General features: G+C 35.4%; 3 protein-coding genes across 9 annotated transcripts in view; 1 reads left to right on the top strand and 2 right to left on the bottom strand.

Annotated features, from left to right (window-relative positions):
* Nucleotides 1-5,044, bottom strand: part of LOC306856134 (stromal interaction molecule 1-like) — a 33,993-nt gene extending 28,949 nt beyond the window's left edge. The window contains exons 1-2 of one of the 6 annotated variants that reach the window (XM_079395168.1): nucleotides 4,449-5,044; nucleotides 643-769 (exon numbers count right to left, since the gene is read on the bottom strand). In XM_079395168.1, the coding sequence (XP_079251294.1) occupies nucleotides 643-763 (121 nt within the window). In that variant the 5' untranslated portion in view covers nucleotides 764-769; nucleotides 4,449-5,044. The remainder of the gene's footprint in view (nucleotides 1-642; nucleotides 770-4,448) is intronic. The other 5 variants (XM_079395167.1, XM_079395171.1, XM_079395170.1 and 2 more) reach the window with 5 other exon arrangements.
* A 924-nt stretch (nucleotides 5,045-5,968) lies between these two features.
* Nucleotides 5,969-12,497, top strand: LOC306856313 (rho-related GTP-binding protein RhoG-like). Of its 2 annotated transcripts, XM_079395510.1 has the most exons (3): nucleotides 5,969-6,195; nucleotides 9,610-10,235; nucleotides 11,332-12,496. In XM_079395510.1, the coding sequence occupies exon 2, from the start codon at nucleotides 9,641-9,643 to the stop codon at nucleotides 10,214-10,216; it is 576 nt and encodes a 191-aa protein (XP_079251636.1). In that variant the 5' UTR covers nucleotides 5,969-6,195; nucleotides 9,610-9,640; the 3' UTR covers nucleotides 10,217-10,235; nucleotides 11,332-12,496. The 2 variants fall into 2 exon arrangements, with proteins under 2 accessions (XP_079251636.1, XP_079251635.1); XM_079395509.1 differs by having other exon boundaries at nucleotides 9,610-12,497.
* Nucleotides 12,498-12,573: 76 nt separating this feature from the next.
* LOC306856312 (post-GPI attachment to proteins factor 2-like) lies at nucleotides 12,574-20,696 on the bottom strand. The gene is made up of 5 exons (XM_079395508.1): nucleotides 19,954-20,696; nucleotides 18,799-19,048; nucleotides 17,556-17,662; nucleotides 16,769-16,877; nucleotides 12,574-15,343 (listed from the first exon to the last, which is right to left on the bottom strand). Exons 1-5 carry the CDS (start codon nucleotides 20,119-20,121, stop codon nucleotides 15,213-15,215), a joined length of 765 nt encoding a protein of 254 aa, XP_079251634.1. The 5' UTR covers nucleotides 20,122-20,696; the 3' UTR covers nucleotides 12,574-15,212.
* Nucleotides 20,697-20,813: the final 117 nt, after the last annotated feature.

Below are 20,813 nucleotides of genomic sequence, written 5' to 3'. Positions count from 1 at the left end.
AACTTTTCAATGGGGTAAACAATGTTATGGATAGAGGACTTGTATTTTATCTAAAAGCAAGTTAAAAATTATAAATATGTTTATTACAAAACACACATTTTTGCTTCACAAGATGTTAATTGATTGACTGGATTACTTTTGGATTATTGCAATGCTTTAATCAGCTGTTACGACCCTCATTCTGACGGCACCCATTCACTCCTGAGGACTTATTGGTGAGCAAATGTAATTCTAAATGTCTCTAAATCTGTTCTGATGACATAAACTCATCTACATCTTGGATGGCTTAAGGGTGAGTACATTTTTAGCAATTTTATTTTTATTTTTGGGTGAACTGTTCCTTTAATTTCAGCATCATGCCACATTATTCTTTTAACACTTTTAATTTTTTGGTCTGCACATGTAAGTGCAGCATATGGATTGTGAAAGACTGGTTTGACATCATCACCAATGAGGAATAAACAAGGGATCCGCTTTATCTTATCTAGCAGCACACATAAGAACAGGATATATCATGCGTCATTTCTCTCAACAGCAAACACTGTTCCACTGGGATTATGTAACACATAAAATGCACACTATACAGACACATAAAACATGGGAAATAACACAGAGTGATTGAACTGAATGATGATTTCCTACCGGATAGTCCATTGGCAGACTGCAGGTGGTCTATCAGGCTGGGCTGATCTGCTGCACTCCTCCATAAGAAGCCAAGGCATGCAATGTACAAACAGTGTCTGGCAAATCTCAATAGATCCATGCTAAACTTAAAACAGAGAGAGAGAGCATTTAAAAAATACTAATCTGGCATTGTGAAATAATGAAACATTCACTCACATATACTGTTATGACATAAACACATTGCTGAGTATGACAGATACAATGTTTAATTTTTATTACTGTCACATCTATTTTTAGGTATCTGGTATTTGTTTTTAATTGCTAGCAAGTAATCTAAAAGCAAATAGTATCTTTTTCAGTTTCATTAGTAACTGCTAGTTCTATTAGTAGGCCTACTTATAAAGTATCTATTTATGAGTGTCCAAGGTATTACTAGTAAACTTTCTTATTGCACTAGTTACAGTTATTTTAGTTTGAGTTAGAATGGCTAATTTACAGTTTAATTACAAATCCAACTAGTAGGCCTAAGATTAAAAATGTACTAATAGTTAGGACTACTACTGTACTGTCTATTCAATAAATGCCAGTACACTCTTAAAAGTGCTGGGTTATTTCTGTTAACACATTGTTGGGTTAATTGTGCTGGGTCATAATTCTGGGTTGTTTGAAGTACTGTAAACACACAGCTGGGTTGTTCAAATGGACTGCAAGGTGTTCTTTAACCACTGAACACCTGGGTTGGGTTATTTTGACCCAACCGGTTTGTTTATTTTTCCTCTTCATCGAATTTTCTGGATTCTTCACTCGTCTCGTCGTCAGACGGACAAGCAACTCGCAGCAAGCAGGATTATAAGGTAAATTAATATTATGATATGATTATTTACCTCTATTTTTTAATAAACTGTAGTAAGAGCACACTGATTTCACGGTTAATGTGATATTTGATCTGTCACTGTGTAGGTTAATGTTAGCGTTATTCTGTGAATGAAGTAGCCGCCTACATTTTTTGTTGACAAAAAAGGCCTCAACAATTCTTTATCGTTATATAAAAGTTATATATATATATATATATATATATATATATATATATATACATATATGTGCGTGTGTGTGTTTGTGTTTTATATATTTTAACGCCTCATGGAAAAGGTATGAACTCTCGTTAGGTCAGAAATACAAAGGTAAGTTCAGTTAACTGTATGGCTTTGTAATATTTTGTCATAATTCGATCTTTTTGTACTAAAATTTATCTTTTAAGGTCTTTTTTTCCAAGTAAATGTGTGCGACGTGCCGAATCCAACAATAACTTATTTTCGCTCTCTTTTTTCCTCAGGTAACGTAATGTTAGCTGCATTAGCTACCCTTGACGTTAAACCACGATGTTACTGGTATGTACTATTATTCTTAAATATTGTTAACTGTAATGTTGTCTACAGTATGTAAAGTTAGACTTAATCTCTCCTGGTGTATGAGGTCCTTTTTCTCTTCCTCTATTTTAGTGAATGCTTTTGTTGCTTTAATCAGAACACAAGAGGTATAGCCAGGCTAACACTAAGCTAGAAAGGCCATGTAAAGTGTTCTTTATATGTTACTGTTACAAATAATAATTTGTATTTGAGATTGATGAATAATAGGCAGATCACTGGATTTCCGGGCTGGTATACTGTATGGTTTTGCTAGCTTTTAACCCAGTTTTTCATCCTTATTTTACAGAATCTGTTTTGCCACCCCAAAAAAAATGAGAAATGGTGGATTCGCATCAATGGGTCTAAGTTACAAGCATCCCAGAAATCTTGGAGTTCCCCAGGCTTCTAGAAAAATTTGGCATGGTAAGAAGTAATTTTTATTTTATGGTTTCTTTTACAGAAATTTGAAATGGTTAAATTGTTAGTGGGGTTGTGCAGATAGACGATATAATGTAATAACCATAGTCAGAGATGTCTTTGTTGATAGTCAAGGCGATATTACAGGAGCTGCCCCACATCCATGCCATTGTCACATGGTCTGCCTGTGTCATTTGTTTCTGATCCAGTATATTTAAATCCAATCAAATCAGATCCAAGCTATTTAAAGGAATGAAGACATTTTCACAGGAAAAGCGTTTCAATGTGTCATTTTGATTGTGAGATCAGTTTGCACTGTATTATTCTTATGGATTAGATGCTAAAAGGGAGAGTGCTTTCAAAGTCCTGCCCACTCTGCTTCCTCGGTCAATATACAAGAACGGAGGAAAGGTCTTCAGAATTCTGGAAGTCATTCATTTGATGTACAACCTGTAAGTTTTTTTTACTTTTTCTACTCTATACACAGTACTGTGCAAAAGTTTTAACCCACTAGTATTTTTACCAGTTAAAAATGGTTTTAAGTCAGTTATTTCTATCTTTTTGCTGAAGTGTGTCAATAGGAAATATCAGTTTACATTTCCAAACATTCATTTAGCCATTTATTGTAATAATCCAGTGAGATTTTTGTGCTCCACACAGAGATCTGATCATCATCCAGTCTGTCTGGAATGACATGAAGAAACAGAACAAACTGGGACAGACTAAATCCAGAAGAACTGTGGCAACATCTCCAAAATGCTTCAAGAAACTTACCTGCAAAGTTACAGTGCTGTTAAAAGTTTTAGACACTTGCTGTAAAATGAGGATACTGTCAAAAATAATGTCATAAATAGATTTTCTTTATCAATTAACTTCTATTAACTAAATTAAATCAACATTTGGTGTGATCATCCTTTAAATTTAAAGCACCTTTTGCCCTCGGTGCACTTGAGCAGAGTTTCTCATGAGCTTTGAAGGGAGGTTTCTTGTAGCATTTTGGAGACGTTGCCACAGTTCACATGTTACAACTTGTAAAAATGTAAGTTATATTGCAAGACTAAGTGTTGTGTAATTAACAGATGGGGGCCGTGATGCATTCCTGCTGCACATTTTGTGACAAGACAAAGACATCCCACACCTTTGCAATAATATCTTCCTTCCTGGGAATTTCCCCAGCATGCAGTATATCATATTGATGGACATGAGTCTTCATGTGTGAAGTATTTGAGGGCAACAGTTTTTTCTGGCCGCTTGTAATGTTTTAATTTTTTGTCACATTTATTGGCTGTTGTAGGTCTCTTTGTTTGGCTTAGTTTTATTGGCACAACGTTTGGACTGATTCTCGTGTGGAAATAATCAATTTCTTAGTGTTATGATGCTGCAATGTTGACAAAGAATAGGAATCTACAGTACCAAGTTTACAAAGTTTTGTGTTTTAAAGAAACTGATCTACAAAAAACGTTGTTTTATTTGTGTCTGTAGGCGTTGGTTGTAATGTGTAACAGTAGCACCCATTCAAAAATAGTTTTAAAAAGAAATGTGAAAACTCAATAAATTTATATTTACAGTTGCATTTTTTGTGTTGTGTAACTGTATTACAGAAAAATTATAATTTTACATTCCTTTGTGATTGTTATTTTTTATTATTGGTAATATTGGTAAATATAAAAGTAGCAAAGCAATGAGACAAATAACCCAATGTTTAGGTAATGTTTAACCCATCAACACAGTTAACCTGACGCGTGACATGTCACATTCGCTTTCATATATTTACATATTTAGCAAACTTAATCAGATGCCGGATGATAAAATTCATCTTACTATAAAAAAGCGACGAAATGTCTCTCTTGGTGCACGCTCAAGCTCCGCCTTTGTGTATTTCGCTACTTGGCTCATATCAGATAGCATACGAAAACACATAAGCAGTTACTGTTGCCGTAATGAGGCAAATGCACATACCCTCACACACATCATGTTATTGATTTGAAAATATAAGATTACCTGTCAAAATCCGAAGGTTGCAAACTGCTCGTGTCGCTCGTGACAAATCAAATGTAAAAGTTTCTTTTGATCTGACTGAGATCCATTATTAGGCGACCGATAGCTGTATATTCTTATCAGCGGGATGTTGTTTTAACTCAGGTGCAAAAATGTTGTCATTTTAATGTCCAACAAGTTTAAACAATACTTCAAAGATGTTCGAGATTCATTCTCCACATCTCCCCCTTATATTCTACGTAATAACCCGCCCATGTCGATATCATCAAATATTGTCAAAAATATCTGTCCATCACTGTTAATGCGCGCTTCGAACAAAACGTCCAAAACGAAAAAGAGTTGTTCTCCAAATGTACGACACCGAAGTATGTCCCGGATTTATGAATTAATTTTCGAAGTTCATTGCATGGTTTCAAAATCCTCTTTTCTGATATATCCAAACCCCTTGGTGTTAAGAATCCGTTTGGTGTTGCTTTTGGAGGTTGTCTAAAGCAAATTGTTTCTTTGGATATAAATTGTCAGGCTTTGAGGTTTGTTCTCAAAAAGCAGAAAGACATGGCCATCTAGTGGCATGATGCTCAAACCATGCAGCTAAAACTGAAGAAACCCCTCCCAGTTTCCTGTCTGTTTACCAGAACATAACCTTTGATGTGTTCAAATTCTGATACATAAATTTAGCCCAGTACTGATATCTATCTATCTATCTATCTATCTATCTATCTATCTATCTATCTATCTATCTATCTATCTATCTATCTATCTATCTATCTATCTATCTATCTATCTATCTATCTATCTATCTATCTATCTATCTATGGGTGGGATACAAAAAACAAAGACATGAAAGCCTTTTTACATGAAAATTCATATAAACGATAAAAGGATAGTTTCATTCAAATAAAAATGGTCATTATTAGCCTACTCATGCATATCTTTATTTATTTATTATGTAGCAATAAATGGTAACTTTATAGCAGTGCACCATACAATTACTACCAAATCAAAGTTACATACACAACTGAAAGAGCTTTTTTGTTTGTTTTGTTCTTATTGCACCACAGCCACATTCCTATCCACTTTCATAGTATCCCTTAGGAAAATGAACCATGGTTGTACCACAAATAAAACCACAAAAAGATGCAGTTAAACCATGGTAACCACAAATTAAGCATGGGTTTACTATACTAACTGTAGTTTAACCATGTTTTTTGTAGTAAAAGTGGTTATTCGTTTTCGTAAGGGAGGGAAGAGAGCAGCCTGAACATTATTCAAAACTTATATTTTTGTTCTGCCCCAAGAAGAATGATATCAACGATATGGGCCCAGTTTTGGGTAAATTATTCATTTAAATGTTAACATTTGTAGTAGTAATTTTGATGGGAAATGATAAGCCCACGACTATGTATGATTCAAGTCGATATTCTCACGGCTCCTCCTTAGTTCAGGTAGTTTCATCTCGAGTGTGCGGTTGTGATGATTCCCTGTGATGCATATATATGCTCTACACTGCAAACTACAAAACCAGAACGGAGCTATCAACAGAGCTGTCAGCGCTTACTTACAGTGTAGACAGACTGTTACGCCCTCTTAAACATTGTCATAGCCACATTTACTTCGGTAAACTTCCTCAAATATGCCGTTAAGACATTAACTTCCTCTCTGAGGGGTGAACACACTCACGTCCTACTGACTTCAACAATAACTTCCACAGCAGCGGGATTACGGTCCTCAAGAGCATCTGATATGTTTGGTAAGATATGTTTGTTTAAAAATCGTATGTAGTCCTGTGATATATAGATTACAGTTTGTTAGACAACACATTTCTGCGTTTATTCATTCCTGTTTATTCATTCCTGGTTTATTGAAGAGAAATTGCGCAGAGGCAGATTTAGAATTTGGAACGTGTGAGATTTTGCTACATTTGCTGTAATGTTCTCGCTTTCGACCGCGGCTAGATGAATAAACTATGCTCGAGTTCTAAATCAGAGAGCAGGAATAGGGGCCACTCCCATAGAATAACACAGAGCACCGTAATTAAGAGTATTGACAAGTACCGTTCTATGCGAATAAATGTCAAATTTCTGTCTTCAATTTTTAACTCAATTCATAATGATGCCAAACTATAGCTACAACCTCCAGCTACGAGTTCATGACAATTTTGACCACTTTGAATTTAAGTAGGCTACTGATGAGAAACTCATAAAGGAGAGTACAAATTATATGTATGGAAACAAAGATGTCTTGTAATGTACATTATAGCCTATATTATCACAAAACGTAACCTCCTGGTGTGAAGACCTTTCTGTGAAAATTTGGTTGCGCTTGTTGAAACATAATATGGTCCTTTGGAAAACCCAACTGCCTTTTTTCTTTCTCTCCAAATTTGCATAATTTCCCATTCATTTTCTCAGAGGGAATGAGGAACTGAGAAACATCCTCATTTTAAAATCCAACAGAGCCATGCAGAAGTTGGGATATTTATCTATTTCCGAACCAAATAGCAGTTTCCATTAGAGAAGTCTTATTTTCTTTAGCATATTTTACTAACCTACCACAGTCATTCTAGTTAGCCAGAATAATAGCCCATCTGTGAGAGGATCTTCCACACTCAGAGTCGTTATTGTTAACTTCCTAATGTGAAAATACTGTTACAAAACAGCTGAATATCTTGAATGACACAAGGGGCTCACTGAGGCACACTTTTCTGTGGTGAGTCACTGGAAAGATGGTGACTTGCTGTGTCATAATTTGTGGTGACAGTTCCCATGATCAATTGTTTTTTAAAATTATTTTCACCTGCTTAAGTGGAGGAAATACAGAGTAATTAGTGTGCAATTACAATCCCTCTGACAGTAACACCTTAGTTTTAGTTTATGATGAAAGATTCTAAATTCTAGATTCAGTAAGAATGGATAAATGTAACTGACCACTTCTAGTTTTGATTTCTTTCTGCATACTTTGCAATCTAGTATAAGTTCTCCTTTTGCTGCCAAAAACTAGTGGCCTTCAGGATTGCCTGTTCCTCTGTTGGCTTACATGTGATTTGTGTCAATCGGCTCAGTGATAAAGTGTGATAAACTTAAAAATGATATTTGAACAGGGCCATAACCACTATAGACAATATTCAGAGTAGTCGTCAACCATTACAGGTTTTCTGATGGTTGAATCTTAAAATATTATATTAAGTACTGAAACTCTACAACATGACTTGAAACCTACCCCAAGTATGAATTTCACACAGTTAAGCTGTATATATATATAAAAAAAAATAGTCAATAGAATTCTATTGCACTTGTTTTTCTCCATTTTGTATAACACTGAGCAGTTTTGCTGCTAACCATCGGTATTGTGATATGACAAAGCTGTGCTGTAAGTGACAGGACAGACTCCACCCAGACTGAGCTGTCAGTTCTGTTTCTTTGAGCTCTTGGTTCACTAACCACATTGGCTAACGCCTTGCAGAGGAGGGCAGGGCTCGGAGTATTTCTTTCTCTGAGCGTCTCTGGAGATTGGGCAGAGTCCATCTCAGTCCTTTCTCCTGGGGTCAAACATCTGCCAGACTCTTGGAATAAGGGAGAAAGAAAGAGAGAACTGAGCTTTTCGGTCGTAACTCCACAGTTCTCAGTTGCTGTGCGAGAATACACATCGGCCTCACATTTGCTTCAAGCAAGATGGCTTGGATATCATGATCAAACTATTGGGGAAACAGCCTATCGAGTACCAAAAATTAACAGACAATAACACTAAAAAGTCCCAAACAGCTGTTTAAAAATATTTTAGAAAGTGCTTTGCTGACAGCACTTCATTCAGGTCTCTGATGTAACGGATAAAACTGGTCAGTAAATCTACTTTCCAGCTCCTTTTCCACAAAAACAGTAATTACCCATGTTGACTTTGCACATACTTTCACAAATGTTGAATATCTACAGATATGTGAATTCAGTCAGTTTTTTTGTTTTGACATTTTCCGGCGTACATGATTTAGAAAATCTCAATCAGAGAGCAATTTGAGTCATTTTATGACCCAAATTGGTCATATTTCCATTGAATACGTCCCAAATGGAAAGTGAAAAGAAAGATGGAGGACAAAAGCTCTTGTTTTTGTGCATTTCTGAGGTGAATAATCCCCTAATTTACAAGTGGGAATTCGTGTTATGATATATACACAGTTTATCAATAAAACTGCAAAGGGAAGTAGAAGGAACTAAGGGAGGCTGACTGTATATTCAAAACATTGTTTTATAAAAGCCCAAATGACCTCAACATGCTACAAATTTGCATGAACACAAACAACTAGAGGTTCTTGTGAAACATTTTCTATTGTCCCTCTCTTTGCATGTTTAAATCTTTCTTTCCAACAATCTATTCATACTGTACATTCGGACATTTAGAAATATGTATGTGCACTTATATTAAATTATAACACTGATATTAAAGTTAAATTATGGTTGAAGCCTATATGTTGATAATTATTTTTATAATTAAATTTTTTTTTTCATTTTGTTATAATATTAAGATTTATAGTATAGTGTTTTGCATATATATATATATAAATAAGTGTAGATACATATACATAATAAATATACACAGTACACACATATATTATGTAAACTTAAGCTTTTATTTTGGATGCAATTAATCACGATTAATAATTTGATAGCGTTACTGTTAACACCAAGACTAATGTATGTAAAAATTCAGTGACTTTAATTTGAATAAACAAACATATATATGTAAATAAATTATTAAATAAATATGGCAAAAGAACACAAGAAAAATCACTAAAACTTTAAAATAAAATTAAGAAAAACAAAACAAAAACATAATGGCTGTTTAAAAACATACTGTTTGACTTCCTTTTTTTGGACCAAATTTTTGTGCAAGACATTTGTATTGTATTATAATATTGTATAGTTACGTGTATATTAAGTTAAGAGTTTCGCTAAGGATGATATGTAATGTTATTTGTGTTTTTGAAGATTCATTTTAAAATTAAACACCCAATATCAGCCAATATGAATAAATGTTAAAAAAAAACTTCTAATATCAGCTCGATAACTGTGTATGGTATCAATATATTGCGCATTTATCTATTCTTTTATTCTTCTAAGCACTGTGTTTCCATGTTGTCCTCTAACATAGAGTGGTGTCTCTTTCTCTGCAGACTGCTGAAGTTGAGTGGTCACCTTTCTATCATGCAGAGCATCAAGTGTGTGGTGGTGGGGGACGGAGCAGTGGGTAAAACCTGCCTGCTCATCTCGTACACGACCGGCGCGTTCCCCAAAGAGTACATTCCCACCGTGTTCGACAACTACAGCTCCCAAGTCACCGTGGACGGCCGCACCATCAGCCTCAATCTGTGGGACACAGCAGGCCAGGAGGAGTACGACCGCCTTCGCACGCTGTCCTACCCTCAGACCAACATCTTCATCATCTGCTTCTCCATCTCCAGCCCCCCGTCCTATGAGAACATCAAGCACAAGTGGCACCCAGAGGTAACGCACCACTGTCCCAGCGTGCCCATCCTGCTGGTGGGGACCAAGAGCGATCTTCGCAGCGATGCGGATGTGCTGAAGAAGCTAAAGGAGCAGAACCAGGCGCCCATCACGCACCAGCAGGGCCAGGCTCTAGCTCGCCAAATCCACGCCGTCAAGTACCTGGAGTGTTCGGCACTCAGCCAGGACGGCATCAAGGACGTGTTTGCAGACGCAGTGCGTGCCTTCCTCAGTCCTCAAACTGTGGCTCCAAAGAAGCCATGTGTACTCCTCTGAAAATACAGAGAGGATAGAGGTATTTTAATTGAATTACATGTAGAAATGTTAGGAATAATAGATCTTCAGTGACCAAGAAACACAGCCTTAATCTGTGAAATTAGAGAAATGTAAGATTAAGTAAAATATTGGGTTTTTACACTGTACTGAGAACCCTACTGTTTTTTTTTTCATAGAATTTTAAGGGGAGAGAGTGTGTTTTGGAATTTCATTAGACCACTAAACAGTTTGATACCATCTTCTGGTATCTTAGAAATACATACACAGTATAGAGGAAGTTTTTTTTTTTTCTTTTTATTGTTTTTTTTTTTCTTTTTACAAAAAAACTATCTGAGAATTTAATAGTACTAATATAATACAGCTTTTATGCCCAATGCATCTGTTCTGTGTTTGGAGTGTCCTTGAGCACAGGCCTTTAGTGTCATTAGCGATCTATAAATATGGTAGTCGTTCACACAGAATGCGTTCTTACGTTCAAGACACTGAATGTAAAGGGAACAAAGCAGGGTTTTGAGACTCTAAAAGCTGCATGCACTTTGACACAGCATCTTTAAAACGCAGTGCTTGTGCGTGAAAATTGATATCAACAGAAAAAATGTAGCGCAAGTGTGACTGCTTACTATTTCAAAAGCCAGAGTTTTAAACCATGAACCAAAGCAACCAGCTATGAGGTAAATCACAACGAATGATTTGAAGCAAAAAAAAAAAAAAAAGGATTTGAAAATAGACAAAGATACAAGAATGTGTATTTAACTGCTTTAATGAGGGAAAGAACTACAATCCCATGAAGCATTGTATATAACAATCCAACTTAAAACAAGAGAAAGTAAAATATAGGCTATTGATTGTATGTTTATGTAGAAACAACATATTTTATGTTTAATGCTTATATGTACAAATATATATGCATGCTTTATGGGAGTGGGTGGAACCTCATTTGCTTGTCGTAATTCTCTGATTGGTGGATATTTTGTGCAGAATCATGGGTAATGTAGTTTTTTACCAGGAATTCTGTTTTTGAACATGCTTTAAGTGAAACTGTCTGGCAGTCCCTTCAGGAAACAGAGGTCCCAGCATGCACTGTGCCTTCAACTCTTCATTCTTTTCTTCCTCAGCGATCCAGGGTGGGGCTTCAGAACCTTTTTAGAAAACAAGGCACTTTCTTCACTTGATGACTGATTTGGGAGCAGCTTGTGTCGATTTAATTAGCACAATCCTAAATGAGCCATTAACGAAAAGGAAGGAAGCTTTCAATTGGCCAATGATCGAGTTCAGCTTGTAGATTTCAAAACTCATTATTCTCATTATTATATAACTCAAACTTATTTATCAACAAGCTTTAAATGATCACATTTGTTTTGTTTAGATGATTGTATTACAGTGCCTTTCTATAAATGTATGAGAAATCCCAAAGTCATGTGAAAGCAATACTTTTCAAGCATTGAATAATTCAGCTGAGAGTTGTGTGGATGCTACAGTCAGTCAGTCTCACAAATGAATGGTCTTGTCCCATAGAAATGTTTTATTCCTCCTGAAAACAGAGGACATCATTTACACTTCTATGGATTTCCAGATTTCAAAATCTCCATATCTTGCCTCAGCTTCTTGAATCATTCATTTTATTTTTCATTTGACCATTTGTCTTGTATGCATTTTTGCCTCACTAAACAAAAGAGACACCTTGTGACATCCTTTAAACCTTCAGAGGTCATTACCCAAAGCCGATTTTATATAAACATTTATCAATTTGTAATTTATACAAACTAATAAAATGTTGTTTTGCATTTTGATAAAAAAATGTATCCTAATAAAATTCAAACTGCTTTATTTTAACATCCTACTACAGTTCTGGATTGTAGTTATTTCTATCAGTGTTATGTTTGTAATTTTATCACATCATTTGTAAGAAAGTTACTTTCTGTGCCAGTTTCCAGCAGATTTGAAGAAGTCTCTTATGCTCACCAAGGCTGTGTTTATTTGATTAAAAATACAGTAAAAACAGTAATATTGTGAAATATTATGATTTTAAAATGTAATTTATTTTTGTATTGGCAAAGCTGCATTTTCAGCATCATTACTCCAGTCTTCAGTGTCACATAATCCTTCAGAAATCATTTTAATATGCTGATTTAGTGCTCAAGAAACATTTAAAACAGTTGTGCTGCTTAATATTTTTGTGAAAATTAAGTTTTTCCCCAGCATTCTTTAATATATAGAAATGTTTTGTATTCTACATGTCTTTAATGTCAACTTTGATCAATTAAATGCATCCTTGCTCGATAAAAGTATGAATTTCTTTAAAGAAAAACTTTAGTATGAGTCTTGAAACAAAGAATAAGTCCATAGTACTGCTAGATACAATTTCAGCAAATTCTTTTATTTAAAAACATCCAGTCATACAAATTTACAGATTAAAAGAGGAAGCAGTTATAGTGTATTTAAATACAGTGTGCCAGATCATTTCCCTATCGGATTGTGATAATGACACAACACTGTTAAGACAAGTCAAAGTTCACTGGAACATATTTCAACTATACTGAAGCGTCCACTCTTTTCTTTATAATCCATATTAGTGTTAAATCTGACCAAGAAAGAAAGTAAAAGTGTGTGTTAGCAAAAATGACATGATTTACTCACTCTCATGTTGTTGCAAACCTGTATGACTCAAAAGATTTTTGGAATAACCATTTTGTCCACACAATAAATGTCAATGGGGTCCATAAATCTACAATGTACAGGTCTGGAACAACAGGGGCGAGATAACAGAATTGTATCCCTTTAACTACCTGTCTGTTAGATTCTGCTTAAACTAACTTTTTGAAAAGGTCAGAGCTGGTTAGTGAATTTGGACCATCAGGAATGCTGGAGAAGGGATTTCCTTTAGTGCTCTTCTGCATGCAAGCGTCCTTTATCAGTGAGTAAATAAACAACACTCCCAATTTGGCATCAGAATGACATTTAGTTTTAACTCTTACTAGTCATCCTATCTATTTCTGTTGTTGTCGTCACTCATTATCGGTGCTTTTTCCTGCATGACCAGAAATCGCCCCTCTTTGTTGCCTGATTTGACTATGAAATTAGCTCCTGGTACCTCTGTTTGTTTTCCATGCGCTAACAGTGCCTCTTTTGTCAGCTTAGTTTCATTCAATTGTTTGCCCGTTCCTGTGTAAAGTTTTGCTTTGAGCCTCACTAACAGCAATTCTGCTATATAATGGCCATCTTTTCCTGATATATATTTTGAAATGAAGAAGTGAAAATAAAAGAAGAAAAACGCAGGTTATTTGTGAAGATTTTATACTACACTGCATTTCTTTCTACACAAAAGGAACTCCAATCTGCAACCTCTTTCTTATAATATATAAAACAAATTTAAATAATGTGGGCTGATCAAAATTAATTTCTTACAAAATTGCTATAAAACATATTAAATTAATATAAAATGGAATTAAAACTGTTTCCAATTTTGCCAACAAAAAAAAATCAATCATTTGTCATGCTACAACTGAATTGAAGCATCAGAAAATTAAATGATGTATAGAATGAAAAACTAAGAAAACACTTTATTTGAGTGTACTTGTCACTGTCAGTCCTCTGTTGTGTGTGTCTTGTTTTTCCACATGTGCCATGTGTTTCTATGCCCATATTTGGTTTGTTTCCTGTCCTCGTTATGTCATTAGTAGATTATTCGTTTCCAGATGTGTTTGAGTTAATTAGCCTAGTATTTAAGTCCTGTCTGTGTAGTGCCACGTCGTCTGGTCTACTCGTTACTCCCCGGTGTTTGATGTCTGCCCTGCCCTCCCCTCCTAAGTAAAGTCTTTTGTTGAGTTACATCCTCGTATGCGTGTTCCTTGTTCCTCCCTGCTGTGTGCACCCTGACAGTTACATTTACTTACTTTAGTAATAAAAGTAAATTATAAATAATTACAAGCAACTTATCTTACCAAATCCAACCCTATCCCTATAGTAATAAATATTATTTAGTACTTAATTGTATTATTACACTTATACAAGGACACCTTAAAATGAACCTTAAAAAATAATTATTCCAATACCAATAAATAAAAAATCTTTAACATCAGCCATTAATGAATAGGTTACCAATATATCCAGTAAAAACGCATGTGCTAATGTCAGATATGATCCACTACTTATCATCCAAATATTTATTTGACACCAATTTAAAAACAGTATTTTGGTACATCATTATTATATGCAATCATGTTGATCGATGAAAAGAGTCTGTCATATTGCACTGTACCAGTTTTCTCATTCAACCAATGGCAACATCATATTTGAAATGCGTCCTAAGGGGCCATGTTGTTCACAATCAAAAACCGCTCTACATTTGACCACAGAAATATGTACAAACTTAATGATGCTCTCTAGCCACTAAAGGTACACAAGAAATGCTGTGCAAAAGGCAGTTTAAAATGACTTTTCACATGATTGACATTAGCGTTTACAAAGGAAGAGAGAAATGTCTGGTGTGACTGAACTAAATGTCTTTCAGTAGCGTGAGCAGTCAGTGTGTTTAAGCTCAATGCAGCACTTGTGAAACAGCAGCTGCAAACCAACCGACACAACATCAAAGTCCATCATCTCTCCTCAGAGCTCAGAGTTACTTTTACACTTGCAAATATTTAACAAATAATAAGCAAATATTTTAAACTTCACATCATTTCGAGTGAAACCAATGTATGACCCTGACAAACCAATTAGAAAGAGACAGACATGGCATTTCACATTTTAATAAACAAGTAAAATAAATGTATTTAAAGTAATGAATCAGCCGTTCCATAAACAATGTAATCGCTCAAAATGTAACACAGCATTGACAATAATCTTTCAAACAACTGTATTGAATTTTTAAAGTAACTGAGTTAAAACACCATATGTGAAGCTGTGAACAGTCTTCGCTTAATCAGTGTCGAACCTAAACCTCAGAGCCCTAGTGTCTCAAGTTTCAAGGAGATGATGCAAGTATTCACTTCCTGTGTCAGAAGCGCTTTCCCTCTGGAGGTGTTGCAACCATCACCTCCTTACCTCCAAAGTCCCAGTAGGCAGTCATGTGGAAGGCCATGTTGGACAGCACCACCAGATACTCACACAGAGCAAAGCATGTGTAAACTGCCATAGAGAGACAACAGAAATGACTATTATTTAACTTAAAGGCATTATTCGGCCCAAAAATGAACATGTATTCACACTGAGGCTAGCTAAGATGTAGATTATTTAGATGTAGAAGAAGATTTCTTAATCGGAACAGATTTGGAAAAAATTAGCATTACATCACTCGCTCACCATAGGATCCTCTGCAGTGAATGGGTGCCGTCAGAATGAGAGACGACGAGATGTTGTTAACTGATGAACTGGAGTTGTGTGGATTATTGTGATGTTTTTATCAGCTGTTTGGACTCTCATTCTGACGGCACCCATTCACTGGAGAGGATTCACTGGTGAACAAGTGATATAATGTTAAATTTCACCAAATCTATTCTGATGAAGAAACAAACTCATCAACATCTTGGATGGCCTGAGTCTGAGTACATTGTCAGCAATTTTTCATTTTTGGGTACAATATGAAAAATGGATACTACATTTGAGATTTGATGAAGATTACATTTAACAAAGGAAAAGATCAACATAAAGCCTAAAACAGGTTAATGATGATTACAAATGTATGCTATCATTCAAAGGTTTGAAGTCAATTTTATTTTTTAAAGAAATTAACACTTTTATTCAGCAAGGATTTATTAATTTGATAAGAATATATTTGAAATTGTTACAGAAAATGTATTAATAACTTCAAATAAACGCTGTTCTTTTGAATCAAAGAAACTTTACATGATAATGGTTTTTCACAAAAAATACTAAGCGGCACGACAGTTTTCAACATTTGTAATTATAAGAAATATTTCTTGAGCAGCAAATCAATATATTAGAACGATTTCTGAGGGATCACGCGACAATGAAAAATTCAGCTTCGCATCACAGAAATAAATGACATTTTAAAATAAATTCAAATATATAAAACAGTTACTTTAAATTGTAATACTATTTCACAATATTACTGTTTTTACTGTACTTTTGATCAAATAAATGCAGCCTCTGCTAACATAAGTTAGAGACTTTTCTTTAAAAACATACTGGTTTTGAACAACAGTTTTTGGGGTGAACTATCCCTTTAAGAACTTCAAACTTTATTTTAAGGTCCAGTTCTCACTATTAACTATGACTTTTGCCTGCTTAAACTCCCAATTACTGTTTATCAACAGTTAGTAAGGTAGTTGTTAAGTTTAGGTATTGGGTAGGATTATGGATGTAGAATATGGCCATACAGTTTATGTGCTTTATAAGCACTAATAAACAGCCAACATGCTAATAATAGGCATGCTAATAAGTAACTAGTTAATAGTGAGAACTGGTCCCAATACTAAAGTGTTACCGAATTTGCAAGTTCATGTTAAGCATGTAAAATCACCAAAATGGAACAAGTATTGAGTGGACATGGGTGGGGTGAATGACATAGAGCGGCGAAGACGTTGCACTCACTTCCTGCTTCACAGTCTGTGTTGTGCCGCTTGTAGAAGTAAAAAGCCAACAGACAGAAGAAACCGTTGAAGAGGAAGAGGCGGAGCTTCTGGCGGTATGACATCATCTCCTGATGTCAAACAGGGTTTGGGTAGATGCAGTAGAGAAAGAGAGAAGAAAGACGAGAAAAAGGAGAAAGAAGACACACAATGTCATCAGTTCTCTTCTGCAACATGCTGTGGGGCAAGCAGGTGGGACGAGGTTCTGTGAAAGCACAGCAACCACTTCCCCCAAAGCACACAAACCCAGCTGCACTTTCACAGCAATAGAAATATACAGCTACACTGCGGTCTCTGACACGTCAACTCCCATGATTCTCACCAAGCAGCACAAGCAACACCTTTTATTAGAGCTGTGCTCGTGGTGTCAAGATCACTGGGGTGTTAAGAATACATCTGAATAATTACTATAAGTGAATGTACCAGCTGAATCTAAAAATGGTCATACTTGCTCGATTCATCCAATCAGAAAAGGACTTGCTTGCATGCATGGACTGTTTAAAAGCTAAACTGTCCAAGTCAGTACTATGTTTGATTTGAAACATACTTCACGACTTTAAAAAAAAAGTATGTTCGGTATAGTATGAATGAAATCCAGGCAATGTGGTGTTTGTCAGAGCAGGGCTATAGTTATATAGTTGTAATGCATATTACATGATATTGGCTTATACTGCCCTCTGCTGCTATGTTTTTGGTAACAGCTGTTGGCAAGTAAGTACATGCCCAGAATACAGAGAAGTCATCATTACCTCTGCACTGAGGGAATACTTGGCAATCAAGGACCACAGCCTGCAGGTGCACATCATGTGGAACAGGGAGCTGCCAATAAACAAGATGAAGCCAGTCTTATGGACACCTGTGGACCACATGTACATACGCAGCATTAAAAACCATGTACAAAATGCTTGTTTTGCAGGTAAAAAGTAATATATATAAAAATATATATCTTTTTTTTATTAGAAAATAAAACCTGTTTTTGCATAGCAACATTTTCTTGACAATTTATCCATGTTTTGTTATTGTGTACTGAAGTAAAGAAAATTATCCTCCTCAAACACATTCTTTTTTATTATTATTTTTTTTGTTTTGTTTTGAAATCAATATAAATTCAATGTTGATGTGAATATACACTACCGTTCAAAAGTCTGGGGTCAGTAAGATTTTTTTAAAGAAATTAATTATTAAATGAATTAAATTGATCAAAAATGACAGTAAAGACATTTATAATGTTACAAAAGATTTCTATTTCAAATAAACACTGTTCCTTTCAACGTTCTATTCATAGAAAAAATTTAAATTAAATTGAAAAAAGGTGTTACGTTTACCAAAAATATTAAACAGCACAACTGTTTTTCACGATGATAATAATATCAGCATATTACAATGATTTCTGAAGGACCATGTGACACTGAAGACTGGAGTAATGATGCTAAAAATTCAGCTTTGCCATCACAGGAATACAGTTCATTAAAATATATTAAAATAGAAAACAGTTATTTTAAGTGACAATAATATTTCACAATATTACTGTATTTTTTATCAAATAAATGCAGCCTGGGTGAGCATAAGTGATTCAAAATGATTAACAAAAATCTCACACAAAGTTTTATATGGTAGTGTACTATACATCATAGTAGCAAAATCAATACTATTATAATGCATACTTAAAATTATGCTTTACAATTTATAATTTTCAATTTACGTGATAATTCATTATTTTTTGTATTAGAGTAATGAGAGTTTTTAGCTACAATACACTACTGGGAGTTGGTTTGCTTTAAATGAAAAAAAAAGGCAAATTGAAAAAGAAAAATCAAACAATCTCATCATACAATTACAACACAGGTAAAAACTTTAAAAGCACATTTTTGCATCTCCAGCCATTTACAAACATGCCACATTTAACTAATCAATAAAAATATAATAAAAACCACATTTAAGCGATCCAGCAAGCGCTCTCAGCTCAGGGCTTCGGTCCAAAAAGGCACTTACTGTAGGACTCACTGGAGGATACGTAGGTGATCAAAAGCAGTCCTACATTTTCAATTAAAGCTAAGAGGAATGTGAGAGCACTCAAACGCTGCTCTGTCAGCCTCCTGGAAAAGTGTCCGCGGTAAAAGCTCAAATATGCTGCTGCTACCAGAAAGCGTGGAGCAGAATGCAGGCCGATGCTGAAACGCCAGATATAGCGCTCTGGTGTCTGACTGATGACTGCGCTGATGGATGGGAGGTAGTTAGGAACCTGTGAAGGATTTTTAAAAGAGCTTTATTACAACGTCACTGCAAGTTTTGCACAGGCAAGTAAAAAACGCTGAAGCTTTTCGTCAGAAAACAAAGTCTAGTTTGGATATACTGTATGTATACATATAAAACGATGACATGACTATTATAAATATTAACACATCTAACATTCAGTTCAATGAATGAATAAATTGAGACAACAGTACACTGATTCCATCAATTTAATAATTTGACAACAAAGTACATATTACAGTGTTGACAAAAATCAAACAAATTCCAAACTATTTCTTCACAATTTGAACCCCCTTCTAACGAACAGGTTTGACTACTTTAGTAATTTCCATGAGTACAAATCTTAATGTTTAAGCATATAATGATATTCTAGGGAATTGTGTGCTTCTAATTTTATAGCAACAGTTTGGACAGGACCCTTTTCTATTCTAACATGACAGTGCCTCTGTGTATAAGGCAAGGTTCAAAAAGAAATGATTGAGTCAGTGTGGAAGAACTTGACTGGTCTGCAGAAAGCCTGATCCCAGCTGAACACCTCTGGTGTGACTTTAAATGCAGACCTTGAGCCTAAAACTCACCAAACACCAGTGACTTGTACATAAACCATATAGACAAAAGTATTGGGACTCCTCCTCCTTTAGAACAGAAGAAGGCACTCCCAAAACGGTCAACAAAAATGGAAACATAATTCATGTATTTAATTTTTTTTTTATTTCCATCTCTGTTTCAACAGGTTTGGAAGTGTCTAAAATGATTGTACCCATATATGTATGTGTGTGTGTGTGTGTATATATATATATATATATACACACGTTTTAGGGGGAATATTGTTACAATGGGACAATGTTATTCCCAGAGGGGATGTGAGACTAGCAGTAACGGTGTGGTTCTCACCGGGCAGTGTGTGTAGGTCGCATCCTTGTAGTGGTAGAGCAGAGCCAGCACGATACAGGCGACGAGGCCGAGCAGAGGCAGACACACTGTGATCACCGCCAACCGGGTGAAAGGCACACGGATGAGAGGCTTGTCTCGATCCACAGATCCGTACGGGACCTGTTGCATCTTCCCTCACCCAATTACAGCTCCAGATGTGTCAACATCTACAGATCGACGCTATGATGTGATGGCAGCATCTCTACACTACTTGTCTGATAATTAGCCCGAGCTTAAGTTGCGTGGCTCTGGATTATGACTTGAGTTAAGGTGACGTGTTTAGCGACTGTTCGCTCACCTCCGGCTCGCTGTTGTGCAGTTTAAGAATAACGTTAGACGAACTCTACATGAAGCGATATTCAAGTCAGTACCGGTAAATAATTAGTTAATAATTCTATTCAATCAAAATTGTTAATGGTCTAGATTTTCCGACTGTTATTCTGGATGTTAGAGTACAGATCGAGAACACTTCTGGTTTTGTGGGGCCAGTAGATTTCAAAATAAAGGTCCTTGCTGCGCGCCATCCTTTTTTTTTTAATTTCAGGAATATTATTAATATTTCTGCGCATTAAATACAAATGTTCGTTTACGGTTTATGAACACTGAAAAAAGAAAGATTTTTTTTATTCAACATACAGTGCTTTTTCTTGTGTTTCACTGACCACATATATTTAGGCAATGTAGAGACCATTCCTTGGGGTAAAATTATCTTTACATAGGCTACATTATGTGCCCCTCTCACAGGACTGTTTACAATGAAGCACTGATCCATTCAGGTCATTCATATATATATATATATATATATATATATATATATATAT

Source organism: Barbus barbus (genome assembly GCF_936440315.1).
Source record: "Barbus barbus genome assembly, chromosome: 36".
NCBI classification, from domain to species: domain Eukaryota; kingdom Metazoa; phylum Chordata; class Actinopteri; order Cypriniformes; family Cyprinidae; genus Barbus; species Barbus barbus.
Note: the sequence above shows the minus strand (reverse complement) of the source record. Positions and strands in the feature narration are given on the sequence as shown.